Raw genomic sequence first — 21,107 nt, forward strand, 5'->3', positions numbered from 1 at the left:
ACCATGTTGAACATAATGGCGGAATGCGTGGACAGCCAACTTTGATGTTCCAGAGTTTATGACTGTCGTCAACTTTTCAAATGCTGTAATAAGTGTAGATGTAGTGGTGTAATTCGCAACCGACCGAGTGGGCCCCGTGAGTGTTTTGGCACTGAGTCCGAAATCGCTCATCTTCGTTTGCTTCTCTTCAACCACGACAAACGACCGCCAGTCTCGCAGAAAAAATGACCATCACCGTCATTCTAGGCGCCCAATGGGGTAAGTGTTCCTTGCCTCCCTTGACTGAAACGCGTCCTTTCCTCCGGCGCCCGGTCGATATCGAGTTGTGGCACTTGTGATGACTGACCATGACCTCATAGGCGACGAAGGCGTGAGTTCCTCCATCGGAAACCAGTACCGTCGTGTGACATCCAGAATTTGACGATGCAACTCGTGTTCAGAAGGGAAAACTGGTTGATATCCAGTCGCGGGAGGCGCAACTCTGTTGCCGAGCTGCCGTAAGTTCAACCAAGGCACACCAATTCCGCCAACGGCTGCCACGAACCCTTCAAAATTGACGATCTCGCGGCGGAATACCTGCTAATACCTTTCAAGGGTGGACATAATGCAGGTCGGTTTATTTGTAGCGAGCGGCACCCGTTCCGAGGATCAGCGCTGACCGGTACGACGGGCTTCAGGTCACTTGATCAAGTTCGTCACACGCTTTTCATTGATGTACATGTTATTTGCTAATCAGTTAAAAGGGTGGATGGAGTTTCCTATAGGTAGGGAACCGGCTGTCGTAGTTGCCAGGAGTTGGCTACTAACTTGTAGCAGCTTTCACCTCCTGCCCTCCGGGCTCATGAATCCCCGGTGCATGAACTTCATCGGTTCCGGCGTTGTTTTTCACATGTACGTCATCGGAACCCTCCCCGAATGTGATCTCATCGATAGCCAGGCAGGCATCTTCTTGATGTCTCGCCTGGCCACAATTCAACAGGTCAAAGACTGACTCGGTCGCCCCCAGCCCAACCTTCTTCAGCGAGCTCAAAGAGCTTGAAGAGAGTATGTCGCAGCATATCCCGACCGCTTCAGCATCAGTATGTCTAACATGAACCCAGAGGGTCTGACTGCGGTACACGACCGCATCCTTGTTTCGGACCGTGTCAATGTCCTCCTGGACATGCACATGGCAGTGGATGGCCTGGAGGAGAAGGAGCTTGGAGGTTCGTCCCGACCTTTCCCGTGTCTTCTTCTCAAAGCAGCAGCTAACGGAAACCTCAGACGAAGCCATTGGAACAACAAAACGCGGTACCGTACCCTCACAGCTCCCTACTGCGCTATTCCCTGTTTGCTGGGTTCGCGCCTTCACAAGCACCCCCGTAAATGAAGCGTAGAGCCAGCGACTCTATCAAAGCAACCGGGTCTAACTTCAACCATAGGCATCGGCCCATGCTACCAAACAAGCAGAGCGGTAAGACTTTACTTGGCTTGATGAGGGCGTCGCACTGTGCGCTGACGTTTTCCCAGCGAACTGGCATCAAGTTGACAGACATCTTCTATCCCGGAAGCTTGGAGAAGAAGATGAGGCGCTTAGCTGATGGCTATCGAAAGCGCTTCGGAGAGCTGTTCACGTACGACGTTGAAGCCGAGCTCGCTCGTTTCGAAGAGTATAGGGAGACGATGGGCAAGTACGTCGTCGACGGCGTGTCCTTCATGGCATCCGCGCAGCAGAGCGACTCCAAGATTGTGATCGAAGGCGCAAACGTAGGCCCTCCCCCCCAGAGGTAGGAAAAACAGCGCTGACTTCGATAGGCACTGATGCTAGATGTTGATTACGGCTCGTACCCGGTAAGTCTGCGCCAGCTTCCTTCTTCCACCAGCGGTTTTTAATCGACAACAGTTCGTCACTTCGTCGAATACCACGCTCGCTGGCGTCATCGGTGGCCTCGCTCTGAACCCGAAGAACATTACGGAGACGGTTGGGGTCGTCAAGGCTTGTATGTTGATCGCTCCCCATTCCTGACGCTCGCTGCTAACTGGCAAACAGACACCACCCGCGTCGGTTGGGGCGCCTTCAAGACCGAAGATACGGAAGAGTGCGTCCTTATCACACTACCCGGAAGCAAACCTTGGACTAATCAAAGCTCCCTAGGATTGGCACTAAACTCCAAGAGATTGGACGCGAATGGGTGAGGCTACCTTCCGCCCCAGGGCAGTGAAGCTTTCGACCGCTGACAGGACATAGGGGACGTCGACCGGCCGCAGGCGCCGATGTGGATGGTGAGCTTTCTTCACTTTTGCTGCCGATCAACTTGCTAACTGTTGGTAGGCTCGGTACGAAAACTTCAACCCCTTTCCCCCCAAGCATTGGGAACACAACTAACAGTTAGTACCAGACCTCGTGGTTGTCAAATACAGCAACTCCATCAACTACTACACCAGCCTCAATCTCACAAAAGTAGGCCTAGTATACTTTTTAGATGCGTTGAAAGACTTCTAACACTTGGATAGCTCGACGTCTTGGACACTTTCGAAACCATCAAGATCGCGATCGCTTATAAGATCGACGGACAGGCAAGTGATGCCAACGAGACAATACTATATGATCGTGACGCTGACCGCGTCTGAAACAGGAATTGGACTCGTACCCTGCGGATCTCGAGATCTTGGAACGAGCCGAGGTGGTCTACCACGAGATGCCAGGTTGGCAAAAGCCAACCACCAACGCGCGCACCTGGTACGACCTGCCCAAGAAGGCTCGCGACTACGTGGAGGTAAGCCTCGCTCGAGCTTGGACTCGTGCTAGCGAACAACGGCGCTGACTTCTAGCAGTACATTGAGCAATTTGTGGGAGTCAAGGTACGTTGGGGCGCAGGTTTTGTTCAAGCCCGGAAGATACTAACGTTTCCGTAGATCAAGTACGTTGGCACCGGACCCGAACGTGAGGCCATGATACAGCGCGCATGATTGCGCCGAATGGTGGAGGCCTTCATCTTAAGCACTCACAGCCGCTGACATCTCGGCCCAAACGAGCGAAAGAAAGGACACGTCAATCTGCGTCGATGAGCAGAACCGGTATCCAGGGTACAAGTATGTGAAAGCGGTCAATTATAGTGTATGGTACATGATCTTACGTGCCCTGCGGCACGAATCCAAGCCAGTCCGACTCTGGGTCCGGCAACCTTGCCACCTCACCGTTTGCTGTATTTTGTGACTGCGATTGGCCACTCAGTGCCCGCACCGCGGGTTCTGATATCTTGGGGTAGTTGAAAAAGTCAAACACGTCAATGTTGTCCAGCTCGCTGAGCGACGTGATTTGGGTCGAGGTAGGCTCAGTCCCCGTTTGTCGAGTCGACCCGGTCAGTGTTACGAGACCGTGTGCGCTCCTGCATTGAAGATGTTAGTACAGGTTCATAGCCGATGCTGGCGGGGATTACTCACTGTCGCATAGCGTTGAAGTTCATGCCGCCCTGTCTACCGCGCTGAACAACACGGGCAAGAACCTTGGCGTAGTTGTCGGCAACCTCCCAGTACTGCCCAACGTGCCCAAGGATCTCGATGAAGAATTCGATGCGCGGGTCGACGGGACAGCCAATTGTCGCGGCGTGAACAAGCAGCAGGCGAGCCGCGACCCAGAGGGAGAAGATGAATGGCGGCCCGAGGTGATCCAATCCACTGGCCTCGTACACATCTTGCGCAATGTCACCCAAGCTCTGCACAGCTGACAGGCAGCGCTGCATGGCGTAATGCGAGGGTACAAACAGATGCGACCTCACAGTCGGATATGCCGCGGAAGAGTGGAGGCGTACGACAGCTGTGACATATGCGCTGTGCAGCATGAACCAATTCGCAACTCGGCTTGCGGGGTCCGAGTGACACAAGGCAGATATCTTGCTGTAGTCACCAGGTAGCCCTCGCAACCAAGCGTCAAGTGATGAATCCAGCGATCGATACGTATTTCTCCAGGCCGCCATTTCAGAGGATGATGTGATATCTAGTGGTGTCTTGAGAAAGTCATGAACTTTGCTGAGGATTCGTAGAATCTCACAGTGATATGAGAAGCTGCCCAAGTTGTCGGGCTTGTTGACCACAAGACCCGCCGAGCCGTGTTGGTCAGGGCTCGAGCCCCAAGATCGTGTCTCAACCGGAATGTCGCGCGAGAAGAGGTCGTAAGAACAGGGTAATACCCTCTTCATCTTTGTATCATCTAACATGAAATCGAATGTCGTCGTTGCAATTGTCGCATATCGGTCAAGGAGATAAACCATCCAGGCGAGCCGCCTGCGGCCCTCGTCCTCGATCCAAGATTGCGGTCGGTCAATGGCGATGCGTCTAATAGAGCCGGTCATGGGCGAGTCGTCACTGGTTTCAACAGAGAGAAAAACGCTACTCTCCTCGCACAGGCTGAGTTGCCGAGCGTTCTGCGCCAGCAGCGACAACAAGTTCCACCCTCGCGGCCCGTTGGAGGTGCCGAGCTCATCGAGACAGACGATGACGAGAGCACGCAGCGCTTCGACACTGACGTGCTCCATCGCGTACATTTGCACAATCTGGCGAGAGGTTTCATGGTAGTGAGCGCGCATCTCGGGCGAGAATCTAGGATCCTTCAGAAATCGAAGCGTGGTCGCTACAATAGCGTGTAATAGAACTCGGTCGGCTTCGTTTAGCGACGTCGAACCAAAAAAGATGCTGAACGTTGTTTTGCGATCTAAGATGGGGGACCACGTGTTGCAGTGTTTGAAGTACAGATCGACCAAGGTGTACACGATATCTTGGGGCGGCAAGTCTGTGCCAGCAGACAGTGATGACGGCCCTCGTCGGAGAGGTGTTATCCGTAGGGCAGGTAGTGTTGTATTGTTGTAGTCAACAGTCATTGCCTGGCCAGGCATTCGCCCCAGTCGTTGTTCGTCATCCCAAGCCTGACCTGAGAGTGCAGATGGCGGACCAGCCGCTATGGATGGCGTCGTTCGAGGAGCACCGCTGGCAGGGCTGCTTCTGTTCCTGTCCTGTGCATAGAGATCGATGTGAGACTGTGTGTGAGTGCTAATGGCTGGTGAGAGCGTCTGCGAATGTCCCGCATGTCCTTCGGCGATGTGCTCCTCTACCCGACGACCGAGGGTCTGAAGAAGCGCGTCAATCCTGTTGACCTTGGCTTCCAGCTCGAGACTGAAGCCGATGCGGCTGCCAGGTTTCTGCCTCTCAAGATAGACGCAGGTGCGGTTATGACGGGCGCACCATGAGCAAGCCGGCTCCGCCCGATCACACTTGACCTTCCGAGCTTTGCAAAGCTCACATCTGCCGATGGTTCTGGTTAATCACACCACATGGACGAGACAGCAGTATGCAAGGCTGACATGGGCGATTGAAGCTATGACAGGGGTGCCACTCACGAGGTCTTTTGATACTTGCTGCGCTTGCGCTTCTTGGAGCCCCCGGTAGAGTCGGTCGAGGCATTGTCTCTCGCCTCGTCACCACTGGAGCCATCATGCTGGCTAAGTGTAGCCGAGACCTGCTCCTCCTCGGGCATCAGGGCGCGAGATAGAATAGTGGGCTATGTCGGAGAGATATGATGTGATCGGGAGAGCTTTGACAGGCGGGCAGGGGACAGACACTGCCGCTGATACAGTTAAACCGATTGAATTCCGGTCGTGGAGAACCTCCACCCCTTGTTTGAGGCCCGCCAGAGATGGGTCTTTGATAAAGAAAGCGAAGGGAGGCTGGCCAGAGGACGACAGATGGAGAGATCTCGGTATCTCGGGCGAATATTGCAAAGTGAGTGCTAGGCCAGGCGAATATGGCGACAAGAGCCACTCAATAACGAAGAAACCATGGAGCAACAGATTGGATACGAGGTGGGGAGAATCTATGAAATGTAAGCTATTTCGCCTCCGTAAACGGCTGAAGTAGATGTGAAGAGGAGCTGCTCACATAGTAGCGGATGGTAGAGCGTAGAACTGTGCCACTTGCCACACTAGCCAGCCAGCCGATGCCTCGCACTGGTAGTTAGGGAGATGTATTTTGGCTGGGTTACTGATCACTCGTTTGAGCAAGATCTGGGTTCGGGTTCGCAATTTGGACACCGAGGATTGGGTCCGCATTTAAGTGTTGTTCGGCACTGACTTTGCGAGTTCCATGTCCGCTTTTCCTTCGGTCGTGGTTGGGCGCTGGGTTGTTCGTTGGAAGCTTTTTTTTCTCGGCGTCGCAATTGTGTGGAACCGCCGCATTGCCTGGTTGCGGCGGAAATGGAAGACGGCGTGGAAGTCCCTGACTAGCGGAGGGGAGGAGCTTTGAGCACCTGGTGGCTGGATAGATACATGGGATGGCAATGGACGGATGGAGATGGGGTGGGTTTGGCTAATGATGATGAAATGGTGGTGGGTGGGTGTGAGAGTGAGGAGGAACTGCTGGCGGGCTTGAGAGTGAGGGGGTTCGTCCATTGCGGACTCACAGGCTTTGCAGATGGATTTCAGGACCTGCCACCCAGCAGTTTCAGGGCATTGTAGCGGGTGCGGTGCTGCATCACCGCTGTAACAGCGCTAGAAGTCTACTGTAGCCCACTGAACTGAGTCGTCTCCTCGTCTCATCTCATCATGACCCCCAGGCTTTCAATATCGTGAACCGCGCATCGTAACCTTTCATCGACAGCTTTCCCCAGCCAAGCTTCCCTTGCACTGGTTTCCTACAAAATCAGCCACACGTTCCTCCAGCCATCCAAAACCAATCAGGTTTACGTACCCTCATTGCCCGACCCCAGCCACTCGGACAAATAGGTACAAATGCTGGTCACGGCGCGCAGCTACATAGCTGGTCGGTGGCCCTCATCTGCCGCACCCCCGGGCGCGGAACAAGAGGCCCTTCTGTTCGAGAATCTCGTGTGACGACCTGCCAGCCTGGCATGGCTGAAACTTATCGGCGACCTGTGTGACCACGGTTAATGCCGTTTAGTGCAGCCAGCCATACAACGACCAGCTGCTGCTCATCATTTACGTATCCGTCGTGAGGCTTTTCCATGAGGAGGCAGGAACGGTGTTTCTTTGATGATAAACAGGTGGGCTTTACTTTCTTTTTTTCAAGAGTAAAATATGTGTCATCCCGGTCATTTGACGACTCAAAAAAAGAGCCGCCTTCCTAAAAAGAAACTATTGCTATCATGTGTTCCAAATCCAAGCACCAAGAAGAAAGCTGGACGAACAATCAGAGAAAAACGCCGTGATCATACATGAACCTCATCGTGAGCTAGACAATTTGGCCTAGTTGGCCCAGCCCTTGCTCATCTCGACAGCCTTCTCCCAGCGAGAGAAACGGCTGCTGGCATCCTGGGTGGTGATCTGGGGCTTAAAGGTCGTGCTGCCTTCAGTGTTGACATTCTTCAGGTCATCAAGGCTGTTCCAGATACCGACAGCGAGGCCGGCCGCGATGGCAGCGCCGAGGGCAGTCGTCTCCCGCATGGCGGGGCGGTTTACAGGGATACCAATGAAGTCGGATTGCGTCTATACGATGAGCTGTTAGCATTCTGTCTGGCATTGTCATAAAAACATTTTGCGCAATTACTAACCTGCATGATAAGGTCCGAGTTGCACATGCCACCATCGACCGCGAGCTCAGTTAGAGCCTGGCCGCTATCCTTCTCCATCGAGTCGAGGATGGCCTTGGTCTGGAAGCAAGTAGCCTCGAGGGTAGCGCGCGCAATGTGGCCGCGCTTCGTGTAGGCGGTGATACCGAAGATAGTGCCACGGGCATCATCAATCCAGTAGGGCGCGAACAGGCCGCTAAAGGCGGTGACGAAAGTGCAGCCTCCATTGTCCTCAACAGTCTCGGCGAGGGCACTCAGCTTGGAGGACGAATCAATAAAGCCAAGGTTATCGACGAGGAACTTGATGCTGGACCCAGCGACAGCAATGCTACCCTCCAGAGCGTACATGGTCTTGCCAGGGCCAAAGTCGAAAGCGACGGTGGACAGCAGACCGTGGGTGGAAAGAATAGGCTTGGGGCCGACGTTGTAGAGGAGGAAGCAGCCAGTGCCGTAGGTGTTCTTGGCCAGGCCAGGCGTGAAACCCTTCTGGCCGACGAGCGCCGCGGACTGGTCGCCGAGGCAGCCGGTGATCTTGGTGCCCTTGAGGGCGGTGTTGGCGAGGGCGCCAAAGGCCTCGGGGTCGGAGGAGCGGACAATCTTGGGCAGCTGGACCTTGTTGCGGTCGATTCGGAACCAGTCGAGGAGCTCGGCGTCGTAGTCAAGGCTCTCGAGGTTCATGAACATGGTGCGGGAGGCGTTGGAAGGGTCCGAGACGTGAACGTTCTTGTCAGGCCCGCCGTTGAGCTTGTAGGCAAGCCATGCGTCGACGGTACCGAACGCAAGGTTTCCAGCCTCGTACGCCTCCTTGACCGCGTCGACGTTCTCGAGCAGCCAAAGCAGCTTGCCGACGGAGGAGTAGGTGGAGAGCGGCAGGCCGCAGCGGCCGGTCAGCTCCTTGGAGCCGAGGCGGTGCTTGAGGCGGCGGACGAGCTCCTGAGAGCGGGTATCGGTCCAAACAATGCCGTTGTGAAGAGCTTTACCAGTGTTCTTGTCCCACACGATGGTGGTCTCGCGCTGGTTGGTGATGCCGACGGCGGCGATCTGGCTGCGGGAGTGGCCCTGCTCCTCAAAGGCAGCGACGGCACCGTCGATGCACTGCTCGACGGAGGTTACGAGCTCTTCGGGGTCATGTTCGTGCCAACTGCGAAAGGAGAGTGGTTAGCCAATTGAAGTCTTCTCGTTATGCCGAAGCGACTCTATGAACCGCGACTGCGTGCGACAGAGTGCGACGGCAGCGCAACTTGGTGGCGGGGTTATGGAGGGGTTGAAGCTTACCCAGGCTGGGGGTAGATTTGCTTGAATTCAATCTGGTGGAGGGCGACAACTTCTCCATTGGTGTTGAAAATGAGGAAACGGGTGCTGGTGGTGCCTTGGTCAATGGCACCGACAAAGACATCGTTCCCTGAGGAAGTCATGGCGTTGATGAGTTTGGAGTGAGTCTGGGAGACGAGGTTGGCGAGCATAAAGTATGGCGGGGAAGCTGGCAGCTGGTTTATGGAGGGTCAAGTAAGCAAAAATGGGGAAGCGAGCTATTACAAGCAGAGCTCCGTAGGATAGGTGATGCAGAATATGGAGTAGAGGAAGAAAAAGGGAAAGATGGAAGAAACTACTAGAAGATAGAAAGACAGGAGTAAGTTGCAGCTGTCCAAGAGGGGGATCGCAAAAATACTTGTACTCTCGTGCAATTGACATGTGGAGGGCCTGGCCTGGCAGCTTGGCTCCCCCAGACCCCGTTTTCTGGTGGCGCCGCCGACGCTCCCCAGCTTGCCGGCCACAAGAAGCCCACGGGGAAGCGGTCTTGGGAGACGCCGCACCAACTCCAAGCCACGTCCGAGTCTAGAGCAGGCATTTTACTCGTTTTCCGTTGTTCTCGTGAGTTGATCCCTACAATAGCACAGCCGACCCGTCCGCCCGCTATTGCTTGTTTGGCGCAAGGCTGGAGGTTGAGCTTCCCCTCATCTTGGGAGGCAGCTGAGCCGTTGGCCATGCATGCAGCAGTAATCTGCACTGGCCGCCCTGCATTTCGTCGTCTCAGACCCCAAAGACATTTATTAGCTAAAGTTGACTATTGCAGAGTTATCGCGGTCACCCCTATTACCACAACTCGAACCCAGTCCCGACGGATGGGCCTGCTTGTTTGATCAACACCGCCGGGCCCAAGGTACTTCGCAGTTTGTGGGGAGGAGGAGCCTCTCGACGTCACGGGATGAGAAATAAATCTTAAAGCCTGGCTGCGCGCTACTCGTGACGTGAGAAACCTCATCAACCGGCTGGGGAAAAAGTATGGAGAAGTTCGACTTGGCTAGGAACCCCTTGGGGGTGTTGCATCTACATGGATGTCACTGACAACAACGGCAACTGAGGCAAGACATTGTACTCAGTAATGTCCCGGCTGCAGCCATGAGCCGTTCCGAATTGCTTAAAAGTTAGTAGCGCCACCATTCGGTCAGCATTTGGGGGGTCGAAGTGGCTCGCCGGCGCTATGGCTGAATGGCTGGACTTGGGAACGTTGCAGCGTTGCGGCCAATATTGACGCAGGTCTTTTTCCTACGCGCTCGCTTTCGCCATGCGACAGGTTGGAGAACCGACAGCTCCATGAGCGTCAAAGAATTGGAGCATTTGCGGTTCTCCAAGTCCCCGCCGCCGCCTCCGCCTCCGCCTCCATCAGAAGCTCGGTGTTGAACACCGAGGGCGGTGGCGGGCTTCTAGATGGTTTCTACGGAGCGACCCCCAATCGGACAACTGGGGCGCTAAGAATAAAAAGCCAACGCCATGTTCGGGGCAAAGGGCCGAATGCCTGCTGGCGGGCTTACAGGGGGGCGACAGTTGAGTTTTGAGACCGACAAGAGGCTGGTGGCTGGGTCTTGGCTTCGTCGACTGTTTTGGGGCCAAACTTCGAAGCGAGCGGGCTTTCTATGCTCCCGCCAAAACGCCGTTTTTATCTTTTGGCTCCCCTCCAGGTACCTTGCGCCCCATCCCCCCATTCCCCTGCCTCCTATGACTTGCAGAGCCTGGTTCATCTGTGGAGGCGTTCCTTGTGGGCGAACTATACAGTACAGGAGGCTATACATATAGTATGTAGGAGCCAGCATAGTACGCCTACTATTATCACGAGCCAACAGGCCAAGTGGCAATATCTGTGTTCTTCTCGGTGCCTGCAAACACGGCTAGAGGCGCCAGGCAAGGACGAGAAAAACGGATGCAATTTGATAGGAGATTTGCCGATGCACCACGGCACTAAACTACCCAACTAATCATGCAGGACTCAGTTCTCGCTGCTCCAGTGCGCGCACGAGGCTGGCTGGGACTAGGCGCTCGCGGTAAGCACCTGTGTTGTCAACTTTGTCTTATTATGAGCCAGTCAGTGCCCATGGAGGCAAAAAGGGGAAAAACAAACCCAAAATATCATCCGAGCTATTTGAACAGCAGATCCTTCAGCTGCAGACTGCAACGCATATTTTCAGGCCATCCACCAAGTGCCACGGGCACCCCTCGTCGGAAGCCCCGGTCGCTGGCATTGGACCACAGCGGGGGTGGCGTGTCAGATCAGAGGCGTTGGCGCCAAATCTCAGTCCAAAAGCAGCATCAACGCCGGGTTGTGTGCATGCGTTGTGTGTGTGAGCAGTCATGTAAGGTTTGTGAAGTTGACTGCAACCAAGGTCTGTTAGGCGCAGGTGCAGAATAAAGGCATGAAAATGACCGCAATCCTCCAATGAACTCGATTGCATCGTCATCAACTCGATGCAGCCCAGCCCATCTGGGTACCAAGGAACGCCGTGCTCTGTTCCTGCGCCACAACCAAGGAACAAGAAGGAAGGAACTGTTCTCAAGCCACGCGAAGCCACAGCGAGGTGGCCGAGGTGGCGGGGATGACAGTTCCGCACCGCCCGGGCGCCGCCGCCGTCAGTTGCTGGTGATACCTGCATTCATCTTCGTCTCGGCCGGAAACTACTCACTCCAATGCCTTCTCAGGCCATTTTTCACTCGGAATCAGTGCAGTGGCTTTTTTTTTCTCCAACACAACTCGAATACTTCATGCAAATGCAGGTTGCTGCAGATGCCGCTGCCGCCGTCGCCTTCGCCTCCCTCCCCGTCCGTTGGTGGCGGTGGTGCTTTTCCGGACGTCTTGCCCCTCTTCGGCGCAATGCTAACCTAACTGTATGCACACCCCGATGCGAACCCCCCCTGTTTAATTATTGTCTTTACTTTCTAGTCCCCATCGTTCGCTGTCCACTGAATGAGAGGAGTAAACTAACTACTGGGATCCGTAGGCTCTGGTTAGCCCACTCACACACCACACCACAACCTTCCCTGACGACATGGGTTCCTCTTACTTCCTCCTCTCTCCTGCCCATGTTCCCCCAGACTTGCCGCATCTTCACAAAGGCCTGACCATGTTCAGACGGGTAGCCGCCGCTCTTACCCTCCCTCTGTTTCTCCTCTTTATACAGTAGTCCCCCCTAAAGACGCCTAGCAGTGCCACTCTACACATGGCGCTCCGCATCCTCTAAACATTTTCATTTTCAACTCTCACACCCCTTCTTTTCCACTGTGGCTTGTGTTTCCCTCATCTCACCCTCAGCTTCTCTGTGGCATCATACATTTTTAAACCTGTTCAGCCTATGAAAATATCCTCACCATTGCCGCCCCTGCTCGGTTCCTAAGTCCACTCACGGCCGAGACCACCGGATCATACACTCTACTCGCTCGGCTGCCTCAAGACCCTACTAAGACACTCGCGAAAACAACCCCGATTCCTTGCTCGACTCCATCCCCGGATCCTCTTCTCAGCTCCTCTACCTGTTCATTCCGGGGCACCTCGAATTCACTCCGCGGGGTTATTAGTCGCAACGGCTAAGCCCGCCGTACCACCCTCGCCTCATCCCACAAAAGAGCATATTAACCGCCTCTTCCCCGTGGAGTTGCATCAGAGCCTTTCTCGACTGCATTCCATACTTCATACTCTTGACCTTCGTCTTGCACCAATGTCCCTTCCCATCTCTCACGACTCTGTGTCTGCGTCGTCGGTCGACAAACTCAATTCCTTTCACGATAGCAAGATGGTTCCTCCCAGCACTCCCGACACCCTCCCTCCTGAGCTTCCCGCTCCCGAGGAGAAAGAGCTTGCCTGGACCAAAGTCCGCTCCATCTGGCAAGATGCCTTTTCCGAGTTCCTTGGCACCATGATCCTCATCATCTTCGGTGACGGTGTCGTTGCCCAGGTTGTTTTGAGCAAAGAACAAAAGGGAAACTACCAGAGTATTTCATGGGGCTGGGGGTAAGCTTCTTCACTGTGCTTTGTAGCGATTCACACACTGACAGCATATAGCATCGGTGTCATGTTTGGCGTCTATGTCGGTGGCAAGTCTGGTGGGCATATCAACCCTGCCGTGACCTTGGCCAACTGCGTCTTCCGCGGCCACCCTTGGCGCAAATTCCCCGTCTACGCCCTTGCTCAGCTCCTTGGTGCCATGGCTGGCGCTGCCATCATCTACGGCAATTACAAGTCGGCCATCGACAACTTCGAGGGCGGCCCCGGAATCCGAACTGTCAGCGGCCCCAACGCTACCGCCGGTGTCTTTTGCACATACCCCGCCCCCTTCATGACCCGTACCGGCATGTTCTTCTCCGAGTTCCTCTCCAGTTCTGTCCTCCAGTTTGTCATTTTCGCGCTCGTCGATGACAACAACATTGGTGCTGGCAAGATGCTGCCATTGGCTCTCTTCTTCCTCATTTTCGGTATTGGTGCCTGTTTGGGATGGGAGACCGGTTATGCCATCAACTTGGCTCGTGACTTTGGTCCTCGCCTCATTACTTACTTTGTTGGCTATGGCACTGAAGTCTTTTCAGCTGGTGGCTACTACTTCTGGGTGAGTCTTTTGCATGCTGAAAAGAGAAATGAATTGTTCTAACTTTGGAGTCAGATTCCAATGGTCGCACCGTTCTTCGGCACCCTCTTTGGCGGCTTTTTGTACGACGTTTTCATTTATACCGGCCCCAGCCCCATCAACACTCCGTGGTTTGGCCTCAAGAGACTGGCTCAGCCCCGTCGCGATGTCTGGTCCAACACCTACCGAAAGTCGCTCGAGGGTAAAGTCTAAGATGGAAGAAACTGGGAAGTGATCGCTACGACAAGCATATCTCAGGGACTGGGGATGATTGGGGGAGGGCTGAGCGAGTTCTGATCATTTTTGTTGTGCCTCGGCGTTTCTGTGTTGGTTGTATTTTATTGGAAATTGGTTCTTTTGAAGAGGCGACGAGCGAAGCCGTCTGGCGACCTGAAAAGAAGGACATGCTTGACATATTTTACGATTCTGCATATGATTTTTACTGCATTCTCTCATGCGATATTTTTATGAATTTCAGCATATTTCTTCATCTTTACAATACCTTGCCTCTGTGATGCCTGACGGCAATATGGCTTCGGTGCGAGGTTTGACGAGGTCAACTACTGTAGCTTGTTGCTAGGTAGTTTTTCCCCCGAAGCCTGTTTGGTGAGTACTAACTAATGATTAGGGTATATAGTGCCTGTCTGATATAACTATTGGCCGGTAATGGTGTTGTCGGCGCTTCGCCATGAGGATCTATAGTCGACGGCCTAATGAATAAGACAATGCTTTGCATTGCATCTATACCATGTGGAGATAGCCGTTAAATAGCAACTTCCAATACCACCATACTCGCCACCAGCTTTGGATCACGTACCACAAACCGGTTGTCCTCGGCCGTTTCCTTGTTGTAAGACATGAGCCAATAGTGCTAGTGCGGGAGCGTGCCAGCCATTGCGGCGCGGCCTAAGAACCTTGAGTCTCTCCCTTTTTTTTTCTTCCATCTCCCTACGGATACGTAAGCCTGGTTCCAACGGGCCAGATTTGCGTAACTACTGCAAGCGATGTACTTGCATTGATGTTTTTTTTGCCCTCTTACTAATAGCTCAAGGTTCTAGAACGTGTTGTGGGAAAGACCATCGTAGCGCGGTCCCTGGCATGACAAAAAAAAACCAAACACCCGCATTGATTGACCAGGAAAAGTTTCTCGTGTTTGCGAGCCTGCTGTTTGGAAGTCGTCTTTTATTAGCATCAAGTCGCTTGTTCAGGGCTAGTCGTTGCCTTGCGGGAGCGAAGTCTAGAACACTTGACTTGACAGGACCGGCCTCGCCCCCCCCCCCCCCCCCCAGCCTGTTTCTCGGGTAGTAGTGTGTGATGGTAATTTCAACAAGAGGCACAGTTTGGGGGAAGGGTGCGTTGGTGGGAAATGTAGTTTGGCCATGGGCTTGTTACGAACGTGCCGTGTAGGCCGCTGAGAAGCAATTCGTGGCCGAGTAGCCGCAGGTTTTGTCAATGCGAAGATGTCAGTCGTCGACGCCTTAATTGCAAAAGCCATAACTCGTAACTGGCAAATCCAGTTTTAAAGGTCGTTCAAAGGTCCCTTGAACATGACAAATGGAATTTTTCTGCAAATTCAATGTCGAATTTCTTGCGCCTGACTCTTTGGAATACTACAGGGTAAGAAGAAGGCCCCCCCTCTCCCCGCCCCGGCTGAAGAAGAGGGCATTTAGACTGAAGAATCGCGCCACTGATTTCGGGCGCTACTGTCACGAGGAGGGGGGGTGTGCATTCAACAAGCTTTTTTCTTCGCTAACTAGGGCATGCTTGGTGGCATTTTTTCCCTGCGCCTTCGGCCGGCCGCGCGGTATCGCTTTCTTACACGGGGCTGCTGGCCTATGTAGTTAGCTCTAGGTGCGCACCCGCCATGCAAAAATAAAGAAGGCGGGGAGAAACTAGAGGAAAATCAGGCCACGAGTCTACTAACTTACTAACAAGTGCAAGGCTCTGGCTGCAGCCATCACATGCTCACCGCGATCTCGTCCAGGCCATCGCGGTCATGATGAACGGGTGTGGCGCGCGCATGATGTAGGCACTGGTGTTATATAGGCCCACTGCGAGCAACTACTGCCGATATTCATTTTCTACCTTAACAGTTCGCCCCGTTTTGTAGGGGAGCGCAAAAGGGTCTTTGGCGAGCGGCGTGGGGTGTGAGAGTCAGGCTGAGGGGGGCGCGGCTGTCATTAGCTGACCACTTATTGATATATGAAATAGGACCCTGTGTGTGTTAGGCCATTGTGCAGTTTGGCCGAGGAATACTAGGATGGGTATTCTTAAAATCAATGCTACGGGAATCCTGACATATAACATCAGATGAGACAAATGGGATTCACACAACGGAATACTGCCGCGCTCTTCTAACTAGCGCATGATCAGACATGCGCTGCGCAAAAAGTTGGGGGAGGATCCCGGCGTGTAACCCCCGCGACTTCGAAACGTGGCGGGGTGAGAAGGATGCTGCAAGGGGGGATGAGATGAGCTCGAAACGGATATCTGGGGAATGAGACATTTTTTAAAAAAAATCGAAGCACCGCATGACCAGTCCGGGCCCCATTGTGACGGACGGATGCCGAGTCGGCGCTCCGGACGGCCACCCGGAGGTCTCGGGGGCGTGGCTTTTGGGGCCGGAATTTTCGGCGGTTTTGGCGAGGAAGGCGTTTGGGCAAGGGGTGGACAAAAAAAAAAAGGGCATTGCATTCCGGTAACATCACCAGTAATTCTTTCCAGCCAGCGGGAACGGGAACGGCGTTACAGGGGTATGAAGATTGATTTTATCAGTTGCCCAGGTTTTCTCGGGTCGTGGCTACCGAGCAAGCACCGAGAATGATGTGGTTCAGTGGGGGCGCCGTGTCTCGGTCGAGAAGCCCGACTTCAACCCGAGAAGACTAAAAACAGGGGTCTTCGGGTATGGAATACCGAGACGCATAGCGCGACGCACGGCTAAAGATGGAACCCCGAAAAAACCGACAGCTGCTCTGTGACGTTCCCTCCCTCCTGTTGATGATTGATTGTCCTTTGTGCGTCTGCAATTGGTGGGAAGTCGCAAAACTCCCCGTGTATTTTCTTGACCATGTCTTGGGTCAGTCACTCCGTTCTCCTCTTTTTTGCACAGCTGTGCTGTTGTGCTACATGATGTCATGTCACTCAGCGTCGCGAAATCGGCCCTCTCCTCTCCCAGTACCGGGTTTCACCTCGTTTTCCTCCTCTCTCTCGTCACCTGAAGTTGCACATCTTCGGTGCCATTTTTTCTCACCTTGTTTTTTCTTCTCACCTGGCCCTAGATAATCCCCGTTTCGCTTTCAACTATAATCCAGTCAAGTGTCACCACGTGGGCTGACACGGAAAACCTAGCTACCGTTGCACCACAGCACTGCCCTCCCTCCTTTCAAAGTCCGCGGTAAACATCCCGATAGTTCGGAGTGGAGTCTCAAGCTTCAGAATCCTTTTTTTTTTGTCTTGGAGTCATTTGTTATCTTTGCCATTCACGGTTATCGCACGGTGAGACCGAGCTTTATTAACAGGACACGGCGCTGCTCCTATTTTGCGCTCTCTTCTTTCATCTTCGATACCCGAACATCACAACTCCAACGCCCTCGACAACGAGCTTACCTTGCAACATATATCCAATAGGCCCCGTCACTTGTACTAGGATAGCCTACATCTTGGCGGCTCCATCTTACTAGCATCGACAAGTAGCCGGAACCGGGACGGACCACATCCGCCGAAGCTTGTGACTACTTGACTTTCCATCCTCGACTCTTTCAACTTTGTCTTCTTCTCTCACACAGCAACACTCGGCTTTTGAGAAGAAAATCAGACTTGCTCTCGCGATCGTTACGATTCAACTGAGCTCGGCTTCACGCCTCCCGCATAGCTCATCGACTACTTTACCTCACCTCACCTCACACACACCACCCTTCACACAATGTCTCGAGCAGCAATCTCGCGTCTGCGCAAGCCTTTAATAGGCCTCGCCGCCGTGGCCACCACCGGCACCGTCCTCTACGCCTCCCGCCGACAGAACAGACACTCGTTTGACACGCCGCTAGTGCCGCTACAGCGCGACGACAGCGGTCGCATCGTGCCGCCGACATTTCCCAAGCTCAAGAGCCGCGCCGAGAACCTCGCCGAGCTCCGCCGCCACGGACAACCTGACAGTAACGAAGAGTATGACCTCCTGATTATCGGCGGCGGCGCGACCGGAACGGGCATCGCGCTCGACGCCGTGACGCGCGGTCTCAAGGTCGCCCTCGTCGAGCGCGACGACTTCTCAGCCGGGACGAGCTCCAAGAGCACCAAGCTCGTCCACGGCGGCGTGCGGTACCTAGAGAAGGCCGTATGGAACCTCGACTATGCGCAGCTGCAGCTCGTCATGGAGGCGCTGCACGAGCGCCGCACGTTCCTCGACATCGCGCCGCATCTGTCGCGGTCGCTGCCCATCCTGCTGCCGCTCGAGCGCTGGTGGCAGGCGCCGTACATGTGGGTTGGCACCAAGGCGTACGACCTGCTGGCCGGTGACCAGGGGCTGGAGCCGTCGTACTACATGGGCCGTGCCGCTGCGCTGGCCCGGCTGCCGCTGCTGAACCCGGAGAAGCTGGTCGGCGCTCTCGTCTACTACGATGGCCAGCACAACGACTCACGCATGAACGTGGCCCTCGCGACCACGGCGTCGCTCTACGGCGCGACGGTGCTCAACCACGTCGAGGTCACGGGCCTGCGCAAGGGCGCCGACGGCAAGATTTGCGGCGCGATGGTGCGTGACGTCCTCGCCGGCGACGACGCCGAGGCCGGCCTCGATGGCGGCGAGTTCGCTGTCCGCGCCAAGGGCGTCATCAACGCGACCGGCCCGTTCGCCGACGCCGTCGAGCGCATGGACGAGCCCACGCGCAAGCCGATGATCGCTCCCGCGTCGGGCGCGCACGTGGTGCTGCCGGCGGGCCTGTGCCCGAGCGGCATGGGCATGCTGGACGCAGCGACGTCGGACGGACGCGTCGTCTTCGTGCTGCCGTGGGAGGGCCGCACGCTGGCGGGCACGACGGACAACGCGTGCGAGGTGGAGCGGCAGCCGACGGCGCGCGGCGAGGATGTCGAATTCATCCTTGGTGAGGTCAGCAAGCTGCTGCGCCCCGAGGCGGCGCTGACACGCGCCGACGTGCTGGCCGCCTGGTCCGGCATCCGCCCTCTGGTGCGCGACCCGCACGCCAAGAACACCGAGTCGCTCGTCCGCAGCCACCTCGTCACCGTGTCGCCCGCGGGCCTGCTGACTTGCGCCGGCGGCAAGTGGACGACCTACCGCCAGATGGCCGAGGACGCCGTCGACCAGGCCATCGAGACGTTTGGCCTGCAACCGCGCGCTGACGTGGCCCTCGCCAACATCTCCGGCGCCTGCCCCCAAGGCGCCTCGGCCCTGCAGAGCACCACCGGCGCGTGCGTCACCCGCAAGGCCGTCCTGGTCGGCTCCCACGGCTACTCGACCAAGCTGCCCGCTGAGCTCGCCGAGGACCGCGTCCTCGACGCCGACGTCGCGCACCACCTGGCCACCAACTACGGTGACCGCGCGTGGGCTGTTCTCGCGGCGGCCGGCCCCGAGGGCCCGACACGCCTGCTGCCCGCGCACCCGTTCACCGACGCCGAGGTGCGGTACGGCGTGCGCGCCGAGGCCGCCTGTACGGCTGCTGATGTGATCGCGCGGCGCACGCGACTCGCGTTCCTCGACGCCGACGGCGCGCGCCGCGCGCTGCCCCGCGTGGTCGAGATCATGGCGGAGGAGCTCGGCTGGGGCGCGGCTAGGCAGGCGCGCGAGCGTCGCGAGGCGCTGCGCTTCCTCGAGTCCATGGGCCTGGCGCGCGGCGGCGGGGAGGTGTTCGAGGATGCGGAGGCGGAGGCCGCTCGCGTGACGACGAAGCAGAAGGCGCTGGCGGTCGGCGGCAAGCTCAACTTTGGCGGTGTCGTCGGCCAGCGGGACGCCGGCGGGCAGTAAGAGACGGCGCAAGGTGGAACATGGGAGGGAGTCGACTGGTGAAGAAGGGGGAAAGGAGACCATGCGGGGGATGGACGCGCAGTGTGTTGCGCGCATTGCATGGCATGACTTGTGCAGAGCGTCACTTTGCCTCGAGGCAACTACGATCCAAGCTCATTTCTTTTATTCTGTCTTATCTGTCTAGGTTTGCTGTTTAGGCGTTGTCTCTTGTTCATTTGCTTTTTCATTTACCCCATTTTGGGTCAGATTTTGCATAGTCGTTGCAGACAAAGCTCGACCGGGTTCGCGCTGGATAGACCTATAACCACCACTACATCACATCATAGCCAGAAATAACAACCATACGAAGAATGTTACACTCAACACCTCCTGTCGACACCCTTCTCCTAAATCGTGCATATGGCGGCCTGAAACTATGCAGCCACCTTCGGAGGCCGATCATGTTGACTTGCCTTTTTGTTCCCAGCTCACTGGCCAGCGGCTGCCCAATGAGCGACCTCGTTCAAGTTGGCGTCGTCCTTTTTTGGGACCCGACCTGCTGTGCAACCCGGCGTGCGTTTCCGTGCTGCCACCAGGGAAAGCGATGCTGCATGCGCTTTCCGTTCCGATCCCCCATCGTGCCCGACTTGATGCCTGGTCCGACAGAGGGGAGGGTGGTGGTGAGGCGGCTCAAGGCCGCACTCGTGACGGGGAACCCCCCCCTCCCCTCTGGATTCGTCATGGATCAACAGATGAAGCCGCAGAGAAAGGGAGAAGCGGCCCGGTGCGACCTCATGGATGGGGGTCGTGTCGTGTCATCCCAAGTCTGGTGATAGGCTCTGGGCATGGCCACCTGGCAAAGCGCGGGCGGGGGGTGGGCGGCTGGTGAGGGGGCAAAGTGGAAACGTGAAGAGCCTCCTTGCCTCCCTTGTATACAATTATTAGTCAAAAAAAAAAAACGTTTCGAAGGATCAAGGGCGAACAAATCATCATGGGCTTTCTTGGCTTCCTGGCCTGTTTGTGAGCGACGGAGCTGAGTGGACGAGAGGTAATCCGTATGTGACTGTCATATGCAGCCAGGCCTGACAAGCAAGCCCAAAGGTGCTGCTGGCCCATGATAGCGCAGCGGCCCGCCCCAAATCGGGAGAACCGGGTGCAAGGAACGTGTTGATGAGGCGTTAGTTGGGATATGGTTTGCCAGGCCGAGAAACAAACAAGTTGGAAGCGGATTCGAGTCTTTGCTTTGTTGCTGCGCTTTTGTTTTGTTTTTTTTTTTAAAGAAAAGAAAAAAATCTTGTCCTGAGGCGCAGACGGTTGGTTGGGCAGCGGCCTGCCTGAGTACGTGTGTGCCGTCCTCTCTGGCGATTGGTCTTATCATTGCCGACCGAGGTGGCTCAGAGCAGGATTTTTTTTCCATGGGCATCATGTCATACGTGTAACCCGACGAGAAAAAGTCTGCAAATGATTGTCATTATATTTAACCACCTGTTAGGCAATTTTTTCCCTACATTTTATTTCTTTTGCTTTCCTTTCATTTCTCACGTTTCTGATATCGCACTTCCCAATATTTGCGCACTAGTTATTGCCTTTTGGCGGTCTGTCGATACCGCCTCCGATCCCAGGTCGCTACAGGGCTCCTCCACGCCGGGTACAGTGGGTAATACGGTGGATCTACAGTGGGCAGGCATTGTTTGCAAGTACCTTTGCA

At 55.3% G+C, this 21,107-nt stretch overlaps 5 protein-coding genes across 5 annotated transcripts; 3 read left to right on the forward strand and 2 right to left on the reverse strand.

Annotated features, from left to right (window-relative positions):
• Positions 1-224: 224 nt before the first annotated feature.
• On the forward strand, positions 225-2,949 carry ISF_02902 (adenylosuccinate synthetase; the record flags this gene model as incomplete). Its single annotated transcript, XM_018846508.1, has 17 exons — positions 225-258; positions 360-393; positions 441-497; positions 744-764; positions 817-891; positions 980-1,044; positions 1,101-1,205; positions 1,264-1,372; positions 1,422-1,746; positions 1,795-1,830; positions 1,883-1,979; positions 2,030-2,078; positions 2,228-2,316; positions 2,379-2,440; positions 2,616-2,756; positions 2,815-2,841; positions 2,896-2,949. 17 exons carry the CDS (start codon positions 225-227, stop codon positions 2,947-2,949), a joined length of 1,380 nt encoding a protein of 459 aa, XP_018706236.1.
• A 163-nt stretch (positions 2,950-3,112) lies between these two features.
• Positions 3,113-5,509, reverse strand: ISF_02903 (C6 transcription factor; the record flags this gene model as incomplete). Its single annotated transcript, XM_018846509.1, has 3 exons — positions 3,113-3,368; positions 3,424-5,277; positions 5,373-5,509. The coding sequence occupies 3 exons, from the start codon at positions 5,507-5,509 to the stop codon at positions 3,113-3,115; spliced, it is 2,247 nt and encodes a 748-aa protein (XP_018706237.1).
• Positions 5,510-7,232: 1,723 nt separating this feature from the next.
• On the reverse strand, positions 7,233-8,970 carry ISF_02904 (glycerol kinase; the record flags this gene model as incomplete). Its single annotated transcript, XM_018846510.1, has 3 exons — positions 7,233-7,472; positions 7,538-8,696; positions 8,831-8,970. The coding sequence occupies 3 exons, from the start codon at positions 8,968-8,970 to the stop codon at positions 7,233-7,235; spliced, it is 1,539 nt and encodes a 512-aa protein (XP_018706238.1).
• Positions 8,971-12,540: 3,570 nt separating this feature from the next.
• On the forward strand, positions 12,541-13,656 carry ISF_02905 (Major intrinsic protein; the record flags this gene model as incomplete). Its single annotated transcript, XM_018846511.1, has 3 exons — positions 12,541-12,833; positions 12,885-13,425; positions 13,480-13,656. The coding sequence occupies 3 exons, from the start codon at positions 12,541-12,543 to the stop codon at positions 13,654-13,656; spliced, it is 1,011 nt and encodes a 336-aa protein (XP_018706239.1).
• A 3,709-nt stretch (positions 13,657-17,365) lies between these two features.
• ISF_02906 (glycerol-3-phosphate dehydrogenase) lies at positions 17,366-19,420 on the forward strand (the record flags this gene model as incomplete). Its single annotated transcript, XM_018846512.1, has 1 exon — positions 17,366-19,420. The coding sequence occupies one exon, from the start codon at positions 17,366-17,368 to the stop codon at positions 19,418-19,420; it is 2,055 nt and encodes a 684-aa protein (XP_018706240.1).
• Between the last annotated feature and the right edge of the window lie 1,687 nt (positions 19,421-21,107).

Source organism: Cordyceps fumosorosea, assembly GCF_001636725.1.
Source record: "Cordyceps fumosorosea ARSEF 2679 chromosome Unknown scaffold_5, whole genome shotgun sequence".
In the NCBI taxonomy this organism is placed as follows: domain Eukaryota; kingdom Fungi; phylum Ascomycota; class Sordariomycetes; order Hypocreales; family Cordycipitaceae; genus Cordyceps; species Cordyceps fumosorosea.